The sequence below is a fragment of the Syngnathus floridae genome, chromosome 2 (assembly GCF_059516105.1).
Source record: "Syngnathus floridae isolate MCC-2025c chromosome 2, RoL_Sflo_1.0, whole genome shotgun sequence".
NCBI classification, from domain to species: domain Eukaryota; kingdom Metazoa; phylum Chordata; class Actinopteri; order Syngnathiformes; family Syngnathidae; genus Syngnathus; species Syngnathus floridae.
Window position 1 is genome coordinate 21,181,145 of NC_142414.1, and position 20,347 is coordinate 21,201,491.

Below are 20,347 nucleotides of genomic sequence, written 5' to 3' on the forward strand. Positions count from 1 at the left end.
AGTCATCGACTGGAAAATAATACACTAGTATAGGATTGCTACAGATGGTCCTTATATTTCTTAAATTTGTAAATGTTATGTTCCATTAAAGTTTATATTAAAAAATAACATTTATAAAGTCCGGCAAGTGGCAAACAGCAGGTGGCAGTGTCATACAGCGTTGTGGTGGTACGCAACTGAGTTTTAAGTTCTCGTGTCAAGTTGCAAAATAGTCCATTGTGAACGACAGTTGACTTTTCTAAGTGAATCGGTAAGATTTTGTGTGTTTGTATGTTTGTTTTCATTGCACAAACTCTAAAATTGTGATTACATCGACTATTATAGTTAGGTACCGTATGTACTTATGGTATTACCGTTAGTGCGGTACTGCCGTAAAGTTGTGTTTAAAGTTGGGGTCAAGGGCATGTTACCAGTTAGAAATAACGAGTTAAACAATAAAATCTTTGTTGGATTTCATCTACAGTGTCTGATTTACTCTGAAAGTTCTAACAGGAAATTATCGAAGAGCTCCTGAGCCTTGTTGAGTGCTGTGCTGGTTGGGGCTGGTCAGTGTTGTCACAGGGCAGCATGAGACTGTCATCTTGGAGGGGATGTGTATTTTGGGAAAAAAAAGTCCGTTTGACGACTCGCCCGTTCATAACGTAAGTAAACTATATTCAACTTATTTTATTCTAGGATTAACTTATTGCATTGGATTTGATTAAATGTGTGGAAGGAGCAACTGTCCACAGTTGAAGCACAACAGCAACGCAAAGAACTACGCATGCTTGTTGAAAAGTCCATTTGTAGAATTTTCATGTTATTATGAGCATCTCAAATTGCGCCTGATCTGTTTTAGGATGAATATTATGCGAGTGAGACGATTATCTTTATAAATTTCAATTTGATTAATTATCTGGCTCCATGCCACATAATTTAAAACCTTGTTGAACTCAATCTTAAACTGCCTACATTCGAAGTAGCATATTCTCACAAATGACAATTTTGGAACTTTGTCGTTTTTCTTAGATTACTATTACTTTGAGTGGCATTCCAAGCTGCTTTATTCATTCGCTTCTGTTGCAAGATTTTTTTACATTCTTGATAAATTTGCACACTTAGGAATGGCAAACTCTTAATTGACTAACTAGAACAACTTGGGTCAAGCAAGATAATGTATGTTGTGGTTTTGCTACAACAAGTTTGGTGAAAATCCACCTAAAGCAGATAAAGCAATTAGTTTGCACAGTTTATCACTGTGGTACAGAAGGAATCATAATTGCACCTCTCATGTTTGTGACCTATATTAACCAGGAACTAATAATAATGAATGACCAAATGTACAATTAAATGTTTGACATTGGTTAAGAGCCGCACTCGACCAAGTGACATTATAGAATTGAAAAACAACAACTGTAATGATTAGGGGTGTGCGGTTTTCGATACTTAGTGTACGATACGATTTAACAATGTAACACTTTTCAAAAGTATTGTTTTGATTTGATTTGTCAATTAAAATAAAAAAAATCCAGTTTGAACCGTTTTTTCTTACACCCCTTTTAATGATGGTTTTATAATGGTCTTCAATTACATATTAACAGCAACTCTATGGTGTGTTATGCAAAACTGAATTGGTTTGTAACATTGAAATGATGACCAGATGAGAAATGTCATTTGAGTATACCAAAGAAGATAAAGGATTTTTAATAATTCTTTGCCACATTCACGTGTGTGATTACTCGTTGAATATGGGCTCTGAAAAATGTCCCATAGATCAATGCAGGCATCACGCCGGCTCAGCTGTTAGAAAGACAAACTAGGGGTTGACGTAATGTGTGCCCCAACCAGGAGTGAGAGCTGACAAGAACAAATCACTTTGATGGGCTGTGGAGTGTACTATACACTTTAATTTCAACATTCTGTATTGAATACAAACAACTCATTAGACAGGGGCAGCCAAACAATAGTTAATATTTTCTGTGCTGTTGTTAGCATTCTGTTGGGATGACTGTGATCCCTTTTTCCAGCTTTTCCAAAGGTCCTCACCCTTACAATCAATCGCATTTTATGTGGGATCGTGAGATCGCTTGTTCGTGGGAAGCTTCCACTTCCCACTGCAACTTCGGGCGGAGCAGAACAGACTGCATTTGCCAAGTTGCTCTGTGGATATTAATAGAAGTTTTGGCTGCTACTTTGATCCCAGTTCCCCACTTGTTCCCGAGCGAACCCTTGTTTCATAACACAAGACCCCCATGATTTCCCCACAACTACCCCCTCTAAGCTGAAAAGAAATGTGTTCTTATTTTAGAGTGGAGGATAACGGAGATGTCACAGCTGGCAGGAATGATTGCAAGGATTTGTATAAGTATTTTCAGTTTTCAGTATTGAAATAACATTTAAGTTAAGAGCTTGTAATTCACATAGCAGCTGGTATCTGATGGAAAATTAGAATGAAAAATACACTTTGTTGTAACATTTACTGACATTTACTAGTTTTGCAATGACATTTAAGTTAAGAGCTTGGAATTTAATTTCACTTCACATAGCAGCTGGTATCTGACGGAAAGTTAAAATAAAAAATACACTTTGTTGTAACATTTACTGAATCGTGATATATCTGGAGGGGCTTTTAAATGGTGAGGACAATGCTAATGCAATGTGAGATTCAAGTGAATGTTTGTGTAATGTAATTTGAGCACACGATTGTTACACTGTTAAAATAACAATATTGCAACACTGACATGTGGTATAACAATATCATTACTTTCACAAATTATAATGACTGCCTGCAGACAGAATGTTTTCACAGTGCGTTTTCTCCTTCATATTTTTATATTGCAGCCTCAAGAATTATCTCAAATGTCCTCATGATTTTACACACAAGCTACAATGACATCATGGAAAAATTACTTGTGCTCAAGGTCATTGACCTCCTGAAAGATGAACCGTTCATTCAGTTTGCGGTTAGGAGCCCTCTGGAGCAGGTTTTCACCCAGGATTTCTCTCAACATTGCTGGATTCACTTTTTTGTGTGGTCTGTAATAGATAAAAGAAATGTTTTAAGATTTGAAAAATCCTTACGTGTACCAGAACCCTTAGACCTGATTGCTGCAGAGGGGTTCACTTCGTTCCACAGAGGAATGCTGGAGATCTGACAGAATGAGCAATGGTTTCTTGGTCACTTCTCTGATTAAGATACTGCTCCACTGATTGCTTTGGTTGGTCAGCTTTGGAAAGAGTCCTGTTGGTTCTGAACTTCTTAAATTTAAAGAAGACGGAGGTCACTGTGCTTACTGGGTTTTCCAAAGCAGCATAAATCTTTTTAGTAATCTGTTCTCCAAATATTTGCCTCAGGGCAAGCATGTCTTGGAAATTTACAAACAAATTTATTTGACTTTATGCTGTTTACATATACGGTACTGAATATACACAATGTTCCGTTTCAAATCATGTCCAGCCAAATCAATTGACCAAATTTAAACTGCAGAAATACTTGAACCTCAATTGTACAATCTTCCCAATTTGCATTATAGCTCAGAAATCCCTAGGAATCCAACAGCTGTCCAAATACTTGTGATACTTTTGGGAATCAGCAGTGACCAGAAGGAATAAAAAACTCTTGAATCTCTTGAGTCAAGACAAATACAAGACAGCGCATGAATTTGTCAAGGGGCAAACTGGGGAATAACCTCGGTGTGATTAGAAGAGGGGAAAGGGAGTAGGTTTAGGGGTGAACTCGGTGTCATGCTGACCATAATTGAGATATTTGTCTGGGTGCGCTGGATTTCCTCAATGTTTGCTCTGTGGGCGTTCCCTTTCGTTGTCACATTGTTTTCTTGTGTTTCATTAGATTAGGCGCAATAGCAAAGCAACTCAGACGCACAATGCAACATTATTTTTGTTTGTTTTATGAATTAATACTGAGCTGTATTGTTTTGTACAAATGGTCGTTTCATTTTACATTTGTATGGCAGTTATATATGAGTAATAAAGCGTTTTGGATATTAATATTTATTCTCGCGGTTTGCCCCCGTAAAATTGCATCGTAAAGGATATTTTTTTTCAATGGTTTTAGAAAGTATTTTGTTTATAGTCTGTTTTGTTTGTTTATCTGGGTATTGGTTTCGCCCCAGTCTCCCCAGTTTTTGTAGAAAAGGTGTTATAACAGCATTTTGGAATCATTTTGGGGGTTGGAATGTATTCATGTATTCCTCTCCGATGCATTTCAGTGGGCGTCAATTATACGCATATTTTTGCTACTCGTTAGCCAGCCCAGTTGACTGTTATTCTAGTTTTGTTGATTTAGTTTGGGACAAATTGTTTTTAAATCGAAACAAATTGGGTGGTCAACCAGCATTCCAGAGTGGATTGGGTAAGATCTGTAAAGGCCTGATTTGTTATTGTTTCACCACAATGGTCAGTAAACACTTTCTCTCACGTACTTTGCTTCTTTTGAAGCACCAGAAATAAATTATGAGAAATAGCTATGTCAAGTCTTTCATTGAGCTTTTGAATTGCATTTTCATTCATATAGTATAATTATATGAAACAGACTCGTGACAAATAGTCTGGGAAACCTTCATAGGTGAGTGTTCTGTAGTAACAGCAAATTTAGAAGTTAAATACTTAACAGGCCTTCAATTATTGTTATAATTATATGAAACAGACTTGTGACAAATAAAGTCAGGGAAACATGAGTGGGTATTTGTTGTAACAGCAAATTTAGAAGTTAAATACTTAACGGTCATTTAATTATTATCAAAAGGTTTAAAGGCCTTTAAAATACAAGACCTGGAATTTTAGAGAACCAAATGTCAATCTGGGATGTAGCCCCTCAGATGGGTTAGGACCCAGGTCACAGCTCAAGTACAATAGTGGACACACTCACAGCCCGTCAGACTATTGCATTGCGCTGTAGCCAGGAAGCAGACTAGCCAGGGGCAATGTAGCAAAGACAAAAATCATATTGTCTTGAGAATTACTCCATTAAAAGGAAAAGAAATTTCTCACATTAAAACCATTCATTTTCTATCAAACAGATGTTGTAGGATGACTGAACAGATTGCTGGCAAACTTCAAGGCTTAACAGCCAGTAAAAACTGAATAAATAGTTCTTTTTGGGGAGAGGTTGTTCCTGCAAGTACTACAATGACTCAAGTCAGCAGAAGTTGCACAGTCCTCTGGCAAATTGCCTTTAAATGCATTTTACTGAAATAGTCACCCTGAAGCTTTCACATTTTTCCCATAGGCAAAAGATTATTAGGATGAACAGGAAATATGTTAGGAATCACCCTATTTGCTGAAGTTCGAGCAGCTTGTTCGGTCCGGCAGATTTTGCATTTGTTACAACTGTAAAACATGCATTCTGTTCTCAGCAACTCAGGCAGTACTAGAATTTGTGTAGCTGGTCAGGGATTGTACAATTGTGTCAGGCGGACAAGCAGTTTCCTCTGTTCAACATTTGTGGATAGTTGTGTCACACTACCTTTGTTTAATTCATTGGCAAGTTCTACTTAGTGTAGCTGCCATGATGTCATGCTATTCTTTTGGTATCACTAACACACCCGTGGGGAAAACGTAAATCTTATCAGGAGATAACAATCCAAACCATACCGCGGAGAATTGCATTGTGCTTTTTCAGTGGAACCATATCTGTTAGCCTCGTTTCTATCCAGCACTCTGAGGCTGTTTCTGATTGGTACAATGGTTGTGTGTGCGTGTTTTTGTGTGTGTGTGTGTTTATTTTGCAAAAAGGATGCAAAATCTGACCCACACAAAACTTTAAGGATCCTCATGTTGAGTTAATAGTTTAAGTCCAATGGTACCTTTCATGTTGAAGCGCCGTTAAAGTTACCACACACCACTTATCACATGAGCTATCAGTGCATCTCACTGTGTCTGGGTTACCTCGTGCTTGGGTGTCAAATTAGTTAGTAGCAAGAAGTGCTGCTTTCGTAAAGCAATTCTGTGGTGAACATTTGTCAGGTACATAGTATATGTGCTTTACCTGAGGGTTGTTGGGTTTCGTTTTTTGTTTTTTCGCTCATTTAGCCGTATCTTATGTGAGTGGTGTCGTGCATTTGAGACCCATCTGAGTATCATGGACCAATGTCTCCTACTCGATGAAAATTCTCCCCATTTGTCTTTGTGTATACTTGTAACAATGGTTTATTTTTACCTGTTGGCCTATATAGAAGTGTTTATGTGTGTGTGTGTGTGTGTGTGTGTGTGTGTGTGTGTGTGTGTGTGTGTGTGTGTGTGTGTGTGCGTGTGTGTGTGTGTGTGTGTGCGTGTGTGTGTGTGCATGTGCGTGTGTGTGCGTGCGTGTGTTTACGTGTGCGTGCGTGTGCGTTTGTGTGTACGTTTGTCCTGGTGATGGGATTGTCAAAGGAGGAAGTGGTTACAGGATAACGGAGTGGGAGATAATCATGTCCTACAGAACCTTCATCCTTCTTTTACAGAGTCCTCAGTCATACAGTACATAAACTCTCCTACTGTTTGGACATAAAAACTGTAAATTGTTGAAGTTGAGAAAAAGGTGAAAAACAGCATCATTATGTGAGATGTATTGTACATGTGTGGGTTTTTTTTTATGTACTGAGAATATTGCACAGAAGTGCTATTTGAAGGTGTTTTCTATGTTGCTATATAGTGCATTTATTTATTTATTTATTATTGCATTCATGCATTTATTCATTTTGGCTTGGGTTTAAAATCAACATGTGAGTCTCATCCTGAGTCTGTGTTGATTTTCTAAAATGAAGTGCAGTTGCTGTGGGAAGAAAAAAAACATGTCAAGTGTCTCGTTCTGCATAGATGTTTACATAACTGTGAAGTTGTAAAAGGCTAAAATGTATGGCAACATGCAAAAAATATATTTTTTTTATAAATAAAAGTGACTGTCAAATGTGAAACGTCATGCAATGGCTGGAGACATGGGCATGGAAGCCTTCTTCCTTACAATACCATCTACTTCAGACAGTGCGTGTGTCAATAATCCTAAATCTGGTAAAGCAAAACAACAATGTTTGGATTTCCCATCAGCCTGCGTCATGACCCGCAACCTCATGAGTGCAGTGGAGGTTATTAAAGCAGGGTTAAAGGATGTGGGATGTCCATATCTTCTTAAACAAATACACAATGGTTAGCATTTAAAACCCCACTGGAGCAATAAAAACAGACGCCCCCTCCCCATAGGAAATAATGGAAATATAAACCATCTTTGCCATGGTTAAAAAAAAAAAATATTGTATCAACACTTTCTAAGCGACGTATTAGCTATATTACAACTGTAAAACTAATATTAAAATGTGAAAAATGTGTGTCGTAATGGGTCATCTAAGCATTCTTAACGATCACAGGTAAGAAAAGATGGTGACTACTACTGTGTTTTTATTCCCCTCACACATTCTTCTCTTCACAACCAAGGGAACAACAAGAGCGTGTAGAAGCGATTTACTCCACTTTATTATGACAAAATCTGCCAGTAACTGTCGATTGCCTGAAGCTCTGTTTCTGTGGAACATTTCCATTCAATTTTTTGTGGTGTCAACCATTTTCCATATTATTTGCCAAAACTGCAACAGGTAAAAACTTCTTTGTGCTACCAACTGCTATAATGTATTTCATCTCACTTCAACGCAGTACTAGTCAGATCGAGTAAATTGTCATTATTAACTTCAGCAAGTTTGGGATTCATATTCTGGCACGCTGAGCAGAACTGCAAACTAGCCATCATGTATTCATACTTCTCAACATGTTTTTGTTTTGTATTACGAAAACTGTGTTGCTCAGTGACATGTCTACCAGTGGTTCCCTGAAGTATAACACATTCTATTTGACAGTAACTCACAGTCTAAACATTGGAAGTACAAAAATGTGCTCCTTTAAAGGAATGCTTGGAAGACATCAGCCGTCTGTCTGTCTTGCTCCAAACACAGGCCGTCTTCCCATTAAAGGGAATTATTTCCTAAGGAGCCCCCCACAATACAAAGTACTTGGCCATGGTACAATTATGGTCAGAATGTTTGCTAGGAACAATGCTTGAGTGTGTTTGACATTATGAGTTTTAATTGGAACAATACATTCCCACTGGCAGCTGTTTATGTAACGTACAAGGCGTTCTTCATTCTTGATTAACAAGGTGTATCTGCATGTCTACAAGGGACTTTTTAAACCCCCCGAATTCTTAAAAAATAGCTGATCAACAACAAATTTGGAAAAAGAAATCCACAATTATAAGTATGTATGTACAACTTGTGTAGATGAGTCAGAATTCCTGCATGGAAGAATGAAGTGTGATGAATTTGGACAAGTAAAATAATGGAAAAAAAAGCAAGACTTAAAGTTAAAAAAAAAAAAAAAAAAGTCTACGGTTGAATTAACTTGTCAATACTGTAAATGTGGATTCTCCTTCAATAGGGCTGTTAGTGCTTCTCACGATTACATGAATAATCGTTGAGCTGTCAATTATTTTGTTGATTACTCAATTAATCAGATTTAAAATGATTAATTAGATTATTTATTAGTGCTTCTCACGATTATTTGAATAATCATTAAGCTATCAATTATTTTGTCGATTACTCGATTAATCAGATTTAAAATGATTAATTACATTATTTCAAAATAACAGTACAGTAAATGCACAAACAAATTGTGATTCATTTTTGCCACGCCCGTAATTTCCATTCTACTGTTGGAAAAAACTGGAGTAAACCTGGCCGACCAGTGTCCAAGAACAGATTGCGCTTGACCTTGACCTTTAAGGTTTTGGTGTACATAGGTCACATTCCCACAATTATGGTTTTCTCAAAAGATACTTTTTTTTTCTTGAAAGATGTATTTACAGGAAACAGTAAGGACAATCAGCCATGAACTCAGTTTACAACAAAATGAAACACTGACTTTTTGGCCAGGTCATCCAAACATTCAATGATGTGGTGTTTGTTTTCTCCCCTTAAGGATTTAAAACTGCTCCAACGGAAGAAAGACCTCGTTGTTAAAAATGCGACCCTGCTATCGAAATTGTTCTTTCTCAGATGATGACCAGTCATAGTCAGAAAATCTCTAGGGAATTTGCTGTGCTCTTGTATTTCACATGACTTCTTTTCTTGATAGATGAACAAAGCATGAACGCGAAGACCACACATGATGGCTCCTAATGTATTTTGTTGTTCCTTTAGTGACATGTGGCGGAGCAGAACCCTCTCACTGATATTTGCACTGTTGCTGGGCTCAGAGGTAAGTACACTAAACCAAGTGACTGATTGTGGTTGTTGCCCGCTCACCTTGTTTGATGAGGTCTGGAGCCTTTTTCTAAAATCAGTGGGGGAAAAAAAAGTAGTTGGAAAAAAAGAAAAAAAGGAGCAAATTTCATAGGCAACAGCTTACGACGTCTATGAAATCCAAAATATTGGGGCAATCATTGTAAAACAAAAAAATTAATATGAATTGGTCTTGTATATCTATGTGAGCATACATTTTGATGACAATAAAAGACAATTAATTTTCAGTGGTGGTTCGCTTTAATATTTATTGTATGATACAACAATTAAGTGAGTCAGATGAAATTGGAAATGAATTGTTTGAGAAAGGGTGGATCTTCCTGAAATGAATCTTGACCACTACCATTATCCAGGTTACATGGTGCGATGATGTGGAATACATGACTGCGGATGACCAGCAAGAGAATTTGGGCAACATATCAACAGTCCTTGGAACGACGCGTCACCAGATCCTGGCTGCGCAGTTCGAGTGCTACCTGAAGATAATCCACGATCCACCACGAGCAGAAGAAGGTGATGTGTTTTTTTAACTTGTTGGATAAGAATGTAAAAATGTCTCTACAATGTATTTATATTCTTTATATTCACAATGGGAAAATTCTAAACAAATCAGGGGTCGACCAGCATCTGACAGACTGAGGTCGGCCAAACAATGAAAAGAGAAAGCAAAGTGGCCGCATGTGTCATTTCAAAGTACACAGAGTCATCTCTCATTCCCCTCAGACGGCCTTTTGTGTTTTGGTGCTTTCGTAATTCATTCAGAGATACGTACATACTGTACTGCGGTTGCTGCAAAGAAAGAGGATGTGAGTATGAAAGAAAGGAAACTTGGCCTTTGTCTGGTGGAGCTGCTTTTTACAGCTGCTTGCTTCTAATCCGCCTTTGAAATAGTATTTCGTGATTGGTTTCCCAACATGCTGCTTGGCAGCTTGCTACTACCGGGCTTCCGGCTATTGTTGGACAATACGATCGACAGTATTTTGCAGAGTTACTTTATATGACAGGGAGTTTTAAACGTTTAAATTCTTATCTATCTGCATGATTCTGCCGCATGCATTTGTTAGCTCTCTATTCACTGTAACAATTGAGTTTCCATATTTCAAATCATGCTCACAAATTACCATATCCAATCATCCACCATTTCAGTCATTTGCGCCTACCTTGTGTGAGGTACTCTGAGGTCAAGGCTTCAAACATTGAAGTGAACTTTACAACATTCGTGGCAGATTTCAAACAATTAACCATTGTTATATTCTCATTGGTTGTAGTATTCCTTTTGTTTCATTCCATTAGAGTGGAGAAACCCTATGTGTTTTCCAGGCCTCATATTTCTTGTATCTACTGCTCCCTGCAGGTAATTACTGCAACCGCACATGGGACGGCTGGCTGTGTTGGGGGGATTCGTCTCCAGGGACGGTCATACAGATGTGCCCTGAATACTTCCACGATTTTGACCCTGCTGGTAAGGCCAGGACAAGGTCAATACAAAACCAATTATTCAATCCTGCAAAGTCAATTGTACCATCTTGTTCAACAGAAAAAGTTACCAAAGTTTGTAACCCTGATGGACAGTGGTTCCACCACCCAGACAGCAACAGAGTGTGGTCCAACTACACACAATGTCAGTTCTACACTAAGGACAAACTCAAGGTGAACATAATACACTCTTTCTTAGGGGTACAATGAAAAACTGTAAGGAAAAGCTATTGGGAAGCTTGTCTGAAAATAACTCCAATTGAGGTGGTGTTTACTTGTTTTGTACAGTTTGCCATCAGTCTGTACTACCTGGCCATGGTGGGACATGGCCTCTCCATTGTCTCCCTCATCATCTGCCTTGTCATCTTCTCTTATTTCAAGTGAGTGGATTTGAGTCCTTTCAAAGTCAGTGCGAATTTGTGTTTTGTTGTTTACCTCCAGGTGACCCAACTTTGTTCAGAAGCCCTGCTTAGCTGGGGCTGTTTGCTGAATTCATGTCTTAGCCATGTGTATGTTTTTACTCTCTGAGTGGCTTTTGAAAAGCTAACAAATGACAGATGTTGATGCTTGGCAATCTGTATTTTTACAGCGGCGACATAGACGCCAGTGTCCTCGCACCTTTGATGCATTTTTTTCAATATCCAGTCATCTGCAAGCCATTTTATTTGTCAGGTTAATGTTGTCAAAAGACATTGAAATCCGAGTAAATAAACTCTTCAGGGACCATAGCTGGTGGTATAATAATTACGATTGCAATGATTTGACACACAGATGTATTTCTATTTCCACAATATTTCTTTTTCCAATAGGAAACTAGGGGAATGGGAATGAATGAAAATGTAGAATGCATTGTTCATCAGTCGAGGATCCACTGTATAAACAAAAAAAATTGGGGGAATGAAAAATGTGTATATCTACAGAATTTGAATACACCCATTATTAAGAATGTTACACCTTTGCCTTTTTTTCAGGAGTCTTAGCTGCCAGAGAATCTCCCTCCATAAGAACATGTTCCTCTCCTTCATTTTCAACTCGATTGTAACCATCATGTGGCTCTCGCTGACAGTCGCCAACAACCAGGCCATAAACACAAGCAACCCTGTGAGTTCACCACACCGTATTAATGAAAAAACATTGACTTGAGTCGGCACAAATTGTTTGTGGTGATTTTAGTATTAGAATTCACACCTTCTCCCCTGGTAGATGAGCTGTAAAGTGTTGGCTGTGCTCACCCAATACACATTGACCTCAAACTACTTCTGGATGCTGTGCGAGGGCATCTACCTTCACACGCTCATTATCGTGGCCGTCTTTGTCGGAGAGCAGAAGCTCTTCTGGTACTATGTCTTGGGGTGGGGTAAGTACTGTCAACATCATCACGTCATTAGATGGACTTTGTAGTACATGTCTAAAATCGCTGGCTACCACTTGTTTACAGACTGATACCGGTACTCACTGAGTACTCACCGATAACCGGTTACCAAGATCTCTAGTACTTTTGATTTAAAATAAAAAGGGGGGGGGGGTTATACTGATTACATTTTTGATTAAAATCATTTAACCCAATGCAATTCGATGTGAGTGTAAACGGGTATTTTTTTTCGTTTGCATGGGATACATTATATGAATAAGCTGTCATTGTATTGATACAAAATACAGTAGTCATAGAACAAGGGGTAGAATGTAATATTTTTTTACTTCTTCCTATTGCCTTTCCAACTGTAAAAGTGTACTTAATGACTATTTTGATGTGCATACTGGAAGAGAAGTCTGATGTGTGTCTATCGTCAGGCTTTCCCATCATTCCTGCCATCACCTATGCTGTTGCTCGTGGGCTCTTCTTTAATGATAAGTAAGTGACCAGGGTAATGATGTCATCATGGGTTATGAATGAGGTCATGTATGTGTGCGTTGGGATTAATAGCAGGTTAGGTATCAGGATTAGGTTAGGTTTTTGGATTGGGACTTTATTTTGGAATGACACTTCGGTTTAGGGTTCATGATGAGGTTAGGGTGAAGTCAATAGGTTAGGATGTCTTTGTTTTAGCGTTTAGGATTAAGTGAAAGTATCCTTAGCATTGAAGCGGATTAAAGGTTAGGTCAACCCCCGTTGCAGTGCCTTATTGTGGAACGATTAACTAATTCTGTATGCGTCTCAGGTGTTGGATCAACTCAAACACTTACCTGCTTTACATCATTCATGGACCCATCCAAGCAGCGCTGCTGGTGAGCAATTGATTACAGTATCCTCTCAGCAGATACTTGATTAGGTACACATGGACATTCTGTTAAGCTGCAAAGAGATCCAATGCTGCAACTAATTGTGGTTAACATGTTGAATTGATATACCTCTGATAGTGTCACTCAAAACTGAGCACTATAATATCGTACTAATTCCTCGCTCATCCACCTTTCGTCTATATGCAGGTAAACTTGTTCTTCCTCCTGAACATTTTGCGGGTTCTGATCACCAAACTTAAAGAGACCCACTGTGCCGAGTCCACAACCTACATGAAGGCCGTGAGAGCCACGCTTATCCTTGTCCCTCTGCTCGGAGTCCAGTTCATTCTTGTTCCCTGGAGGCCAGAAGGGCGCATCAGCCGGGCCATATATGATTTCTTTATAAATATCTTCTGTCATTTCCAGGTAAGAACCATAAAACCTTTGCCATTTCAAAAGTGAAAATTAAAAAAGAAAAATCTAATAGTATTTTTTTAGTGTGTATTATTTACTTCTCACTGCCGCTATTTGGGTTACTGCTGAGATTATTAGGGAGAAGGTCTTCAAAATTCTTTCTCTAACCCGAGCATTAACTTCAGCTTTATTGTTGATTTATGATGTCTTTTACATCATGTACTTCAGAGCCACTATGTAAATTGTCGCTATTCTTCATGTTGATCCTTTTATTTTACAGGGACTCCTGGTGGCAATTATATTGTGTTTCTGCAATAGTGAGGTATGTTCACAATACAAGACACAAAGTCGGCATTAGTTGGACTCTCGCTCTTTTTCGAGTATATTGATTTTTGTGGGATGAACATCAATGTCTTCATTCTTGTGGTCTTCGGTGAAAACAATTGGACCATTATGTGGTCATGCTAACTTGTCAGTTTTATTTGATTTCTCGGCTCGGTGTTGCACTGGTTAGCACGTCCGCCTCACAGCTAGGAGGATGCTGGTTCGATTCCACTTATGATCCTCCCTGTTTGCATGTTCTCCCCGTGCCCACGTGGGCTTTCTCGGGGCACTCCATTTTCCTCCAACATTCCAAAAACATGCTTGGTAGGCCGATTGAGCACTCCAAATTGCCCCTAGGTGTGAGTGCGAGTGCAGATGGTTGTTTGTCTCGGTGTGCCCTGCGATTGGCTGGCAACCGGTTCAGGGTGTCCCCGGCCTACTGCCCGATGACTACTGGGATAGGCTCCAGCACACCCGCGACCCCCGTGGGGACAAGCGGTATAGAACAGAATGGATGGATGGATATGATTTCAATGAACAATTTGGACATCTGCCGAAGCAAATAAAGTGCACCATGCTTGAAACTACAATACACAATATCCTTGAGGTCATACCTCTGCTCGTCAAGCAACTTGACTCGCAATTGTCTGTTTAAATGCCTTTTTATTTTGATTTTTATTATTGTTATTATTGAATTTTGAGTGTCACCACCGTTTTGTTGTCACCATAAGGCCCAAACGGCACTGCAGAGGAAATGGGCCCAGTGGAAATCGGCGTGGGGTAAGACGGGCTGGGGAGAGACCCCCGTTAGCAACAGCCACTTCAGCTACCACCACAACTCATCAATTACAGAGACCAGTCGCGCCACCGCCAGCATGGAACAGCCTAATACGCATTGGAAAAGCGGCGAGGACGCTGGCTTCCTGTCCGGGAGGCAGCCAGGGAGAAGTGTGGAGTGCACCAATGGGGAGGTGGATGTGCTCAACAAACCGCACCTCACTGAAATGTGACATAGTTGACGGGGTATCTATTTGTTTGTTTGTTTTTTGTTTAAGAAAAAAAAATGTATCCTGTATTATTTTTGGACCATGAAACGCATTTAAAGTCCTTTGATTTTTCTCCCGCGTGCCCCATGTATGGAAGTCCGCTTTTCAGTTCGTCGTCTGTAATTCAAATTCCTTGCTATTTATTCCAAGCATCTAATCGCATCTAATTAGCAGCACCTTTTTCTTCAAACCTTTTTCTTTTTTTACTATCGGAGCCCCTCCTCAGCTCCACTTGAATCAACACCCGTGTAAATTGCACAGCGAACAAAAGCACACAATACCCAGCCCAAATCTAGCATAATGGCTATCATAATCTATCAAATACATAATCCGAATAATCGATTTGACACACAATACTTCAGAAAGATATTGCGGTTTATAATATGAATGAATTATGAATGAAATGTATAATTGCATAAAAATAGACTCGTTCATTGATATTGCGCCTAATATTTTGGCGCGCCTAATTGTCCATAAACGGTAGTCCTACCTATTATTAGAGCACTTGCAAAACAAGCATACATTTTGTGATAACAGCTTCGGTTTACGCACATGTATACACTGTTAAATACACAATGTATATTATTTTGTAGTACTTATATTAAGTTAATGTACAATATGTGGCTGTAGAATCTTTGATTTATTTCTCATTTCATGGATGGATGGGTGGACTAGTTGAGAGAAATAAAAACTCCATAGGTCGCATATATTTAAGGAACTACTTGGTCTACTGTGAATCTTATTATTCAGAATATCGACCACATTCTTCAGAATATTAAATCCAAGTAACATGCAGCAGTACAAGTGAGGGGTAACATTCTTGAAATGCTATAAAAAGGGTGAGGTCCCACCGAGATTTGAACTCGGATCGCTGGATTCAAAGTCCAGAGTGCTAACCATTACACCATGGGACCAGATGGGGCAATTGTGTTTAAACACAGGATTATAAATATATAAAAAAATCTGGTTTGTTGAATGTTTACTTTTAAACTATATCAAACAACTAAATTATCCCTTGAACATGCCTTTTCGGCTATTACGTAGCCGGAGTGCATTAGTTACGTCAACATTTGAAACACGACGAAAACGATTACATTCGACGCTCCGGCGCGCCCAACTCGCTTTCCCATTTATCACTCATAACTCATACATAACTTCCGCATGACGTCTTTAAAGGCCCCAAGGAATTCAGAAACACGACCATGTCGTGAACTCGTGAAGACGATATAAAAGTCTTTAAAACCAACCCGTGATCGTGTAATGCAATGCAAACAGCAGTACACATGTTTTATGTGCCACTTAGGACAACTCAACAAAACAACTGTTACTAAGTTCCTTTAAAAACCCAGAGTGGATCGCCCTTGTGTAAACTACTTTGGCTTCCGGTTTTGGATGGAACCGTTTTGGAACAACTTTTCACTCGCCCCATCCTGAACGATAAAGCGCCACTGCTTGTGATGACTAACTATTGCCGTGTGGGGGCGGTAAATTATCACATCATATTTTTTGGGCGGTACCCAACCACCACTATCTGCTCCAAAATACCAAATCAATCACTAAATAAGACGTATTAGCCTATTTTAAACATTCCATGGTTACTTATAGGCATATATATTATATATACTTTGGCACAATGGGGAAAAAAAACGTCGCCATGGAAACAAAGGCCAGTTTCAAGGCTGCGTTCGTGTGTCACCGGAAAATACTTCACTGAAAACCACTTGAAAACCTTAACCTAACTAGAAAATAAAGTTGCAACACACTTGAGTCCAGTTGTTGCTCCTGAGCAAGCTGGAAGGACATCAGGTTACCATATCCTTGCATCACCTTGCTGTTATTGTGGGATGGATAGAGAGAGCGAGTTTATTGCAATTGCAATCCTCACTTATGTTAAAAAACACATCTACAGCTATAATCATAAACTATGATTAATGGATATTTCTACTAGTAGTAACACTAGTAAAAAAATCAATGCAGTAAATATTTGCAAACTTTTTACATGTTAAAACATATTTGCATTACATATTTATATTTAAAATCACAGTATTTGACTGTAAAAACTAAAATCAGACAGATTTTGCATAATGTATCATTTGAATGACAATTATAAACAAAGCAATGGTATAAAGTCAAAGTCAGCTTCACCATTTGTGTTCAAATATCTCATGCTTGAAGTGACAAAGTTACATTTCCTAATATTTTGCAATTTCCACAGATTATCAAACAAATTTAAAATGCAGGTTTAAAAGGGTGACTTTATTTAAGATATTCAAAGATAATTGATCCTGTGTGAAGATGTACTTGTCCCCTAAACCTAATAAGTTGTTGGCTCACCCTCAGGAGCAACAACTGGACTCAAGTGTTTTTCGTAACCGCCAACATGCCTTGCTCATCAACATCTCAGTGGAGATATTTTGGCCCACTCCTCCTTGCAGAATTGCTTCAAGGATTATCAAGAATCAACAGTCTTTTTAAAGTCATGCCACAGCATTTCAGATGGATTCTGTCTGGACTTTGACCAGGCCAAACCTACATTATTTTTTCAAAAGCCATTCAGAAGTTGACTTTGGTGGTTTTGGATCGTTGTCCTGCTCCATAACCCAAGTGCACTTTATTTTGAGGTCACAAACTGATAGCCCAACATTCTTCAATGGGATTTTCTCATATTGTTAAAAAAAAAATTTCAAAGCTTTTATGTTGTCAGGAGAAAAAAAGCAAATCCCAGAACTAAAGCAAGCTCATGAGCCACTAGTGATCAGATGGTGAAGTGATAAATGCATCTGGACTGAATTATCATCGATATTCATTTGTCCTCAAGGCAATGAGGTCTTTCTCCTACAATACTACCATCAAAACAAGAACGCATGCTTGACATAATCTGGATGCTGCTTTTGTGTTTTCAGTCTGGAAAGAGTTTACAACTTTTTGGACTACTCTGTGTTGTTTTGCCCTTTTTGTTTTTGCTGTTAAACAGAACTAGCATTATTTCCATCAAGGAACTGTGGGGAAACATATTGCATCACTTGACAAGGATGGGTGCGTGGCTGGTGTGAAAACAAGTTTCCCACAGCAATAAAAAAACCACGTGAATCGACGGAAACAAAAGTCATGCAAAAAACAGATTCTTTTGTTCAGACAATAAAAATTTTAGATGTTACCTGCTGACAATTTCGACTTCTGGAGAGCCGTCACGAAATAAAAGTCATAAATATCATTCAATATGCTTGCTTTGCTAACAGGACGTGTTTATCAAAGTCAAAGTCAGCTTTATTGTCAATTTCTTCACATGCCAAAGACACAAAGAAACCGAAATTTCGTTCCCCGCCATCCCACGGTGACAAGACATGGCACACAATAGACAATCAAGTAAACAACAGCGTGCTGAATAAATAATGAATAAATAACACAAATAAATAAGAGGAGCAAAAAGGAGCAAGTGAGCGTACAGCAGACATTCCAGAAAATCGCGCAAAAGTGCAGCACGCTACGCAGAAGGGGGTAGCGAGTTCAGGGTCCTAACAGCCTGGAGAATGAAGCTGTTGGCGAGTCTGGTGGTGCGGGAGCGCAGGCTCCTGTACCTCTTCCCAGAGGGCAGAAGGTCAAACAAAGAGTGAGCTGGGTAACTCACGTCACTCACAATCGTGGTTGCCTTGCGGGTGAGATGGGAGGTGTAAATGTCCTTCAGGGAGGGGAGCGAAGCACCTGTGTCTGGCTAATACTCTGCCACTCATCTGCTCTCCAGAGGCATTTGCTGTCTTTCGTTTCTGTTCATGTTTATGCATTTATCTAGGGATCTTACATCTTTTCTATCGTTTTTTTTTTTTTTTTTACAATCTTTTTGTTTTGTTTTTGCCCATGCTTGCAGCACATTTACAAGCTTCGGAATATAATGAAGTCCCCCACCCTCCCCCATTACTTGGGGATAGAGACAGAGCCAGGCTGTGATTTCTGCAAATAAATGACCCCCCCTCCTACCCCTGCCGCCGCCAAGATGATGCCATTTGTTGTAGGAGATAGTTAATAATTACCAATATTAAACGTTTCGCCTGTAAACAAATACTCCTTAAACACTTTAAAGGCATTTCATACACTTAGTTTTTAAACATTGCTGTACTGTGCAGGAGAGGGCTGAGCAATTAATCATATTCAAATTGACATTGCAATCTAATACAATGGTAGGCTGCAATTTGAAAAAAATAAAAACAGCCCACCCCAGACAACTGGAGAGGACGCTCTCAATAGTGCCACGGTAGAATGTAGACAGGACTGCCTGAGGAGCACACGCACGCCTGAGTTTCCGCAGGAAGTACAGGCGGCGCTGAGCTTTCTTTGCCAGTGACGCGGTGTTTGCCGACCAGGAGAGGTCCTCACTGATGTGCACCCCCAGGAACTTGGTGCTGCTCACCCTCTCCACCACAGCACCGTCGATGATCAGCGGCTGGTGTTTTGCTTGACCCTTCCGGAAGTCAACATTTTTATACAAAAAAAGCCACATGTTGGCGGCAGGAGCTTTTCTGGAATTAACTTGGCATGATTTCTTATTAAGAACTTGCATTAAGATGTGTTTACTGTTTAAAATTTTGGGGCAAAGAAAATCCTTCTTTGTCTTCTTTAAAGACAGCAGAGTAACCATGTTTCCTTTCCTCACCGAGGTTGCAAAGTAGGGAAGGGTCATTCACTCCACCAAACTGTGACAATGTGGGAAGTCGTGAGGACCTAGTTCAGGAAGCCAGCGGTCTTGGTTTAGTCTAGGGAAGAAGCTAATATCTTATTATGGTCTACAATGACCACCACAAACTGATGTCTTATAATTTTGAATGTGTAAAAATAGAAGATCCTGACATATGAGGCTGACTTATGTTTGCGCTTCTTAAAGATAAAGAGTGTGTATTTAGATCTGTGACCCCGACATGTGTGACTATGGTAAAATTCTACTGAGGCAATCAGACTCCCAGGAGGAGGTTAGACATTAGCACTTAGCTTTGGGCTGTTTTATTAAAATATCCTTTGTGTAGCCTTAGATGGCCGAGTACGTTTGACCAGAGCTTCTTGGGTGAAGGCCCTCCACCTTTGGGTTTATAGAGTGTGATGATGCATAATGAGGAATGTGGGGTAAAAGGCCAACATAGACCATTCTGTATTTAATTGACACGTTCTCAATAGTACATTGCATACCAATGGCGTGAATGGCTGGAATGTCTACAGATGTTTTCCTCCAAAATTCCTCCAACAGCTAGCAATTGAAGCACACATGTGCATGATGTGGGAACACTGAAGAAAGTGTGTGATTTCACCAGAAATTCCGTTTGGTTTGATTTCCAAAATAAATGATTCAACCAAACCCAAACATTCTCAGCAAGTTATCACTGGAGCACATTTCTAATAGATCATTTCTATTTGATAGAACGATATAAACGGGTTATTCAATATATAATGAAGAGCACTTTTCCAAAATAGTAGGAATCCATTTTTATTATTTGGAGAAAAATGACGTGGCAATTGTGCATACATTTTTATCCAGTTAAAACAATTCATTGTCTCAGTGTGAGATTTCAGGTTTGAGTCTCTACTCTGGCCCTTCTGTGTGAAGTTTGCATGTGCTCT

At 39.1% G+C, this 20,347-nt stretch overlaps 1 protein-coding gene and 1 non-coding gene across 2 annotated transcripts; one reads left to right on the forward strand and one right to left on the reverse strand.

Moving 5' to 3' along the window:
• Positions 1 to 486: 486 nt before the first annotated feature.
• On the forward strand, positions 487 to 15,464 carry calcrl2 (calcitonin receptor-like 2). Its single transcript, XM_088369263.1, has 13 exons — positions 487 to 641; positions 9,162 to 9,219; positions 9,617 to 9,776; positions 10,618 to 10,725; positions 10,801 to 10,913; positions 11,028 to 11,119; positions 11,711 to 11,840; positions 11,943 to 12,096; positions 12,531 to 12,591; positions 12,899 to 12,965; positions 13,167 to 13,385; positions 13,654 to 13,695; positions 14,429 to 15,464. Exons 1-13 carry the CDS (start codon positions 568 to 570, stop codon positions 14,705 to 14,707), a joined length of 1,557 nt encoding a protein of 518 aa, XP_088225389.1. The 5' UTR covers positions 487 to 567; the 3' UTR covers positions 14,708 to 15,464.
• A 121-nt stretch (positions 15,465 to 15,585) lies between these two features.
• Positions 15,586 to 15,657, reverse strand: trnaq-uug (transfer RNA glutamine (anticodon UUG)). Its single transcript has one exon. It is a non-coding gene; the product is annotated as a tRNA-Gln (tRNA).
• Positions 15,658 to 20,347: the final 4,690 nt, after the last annotated feature.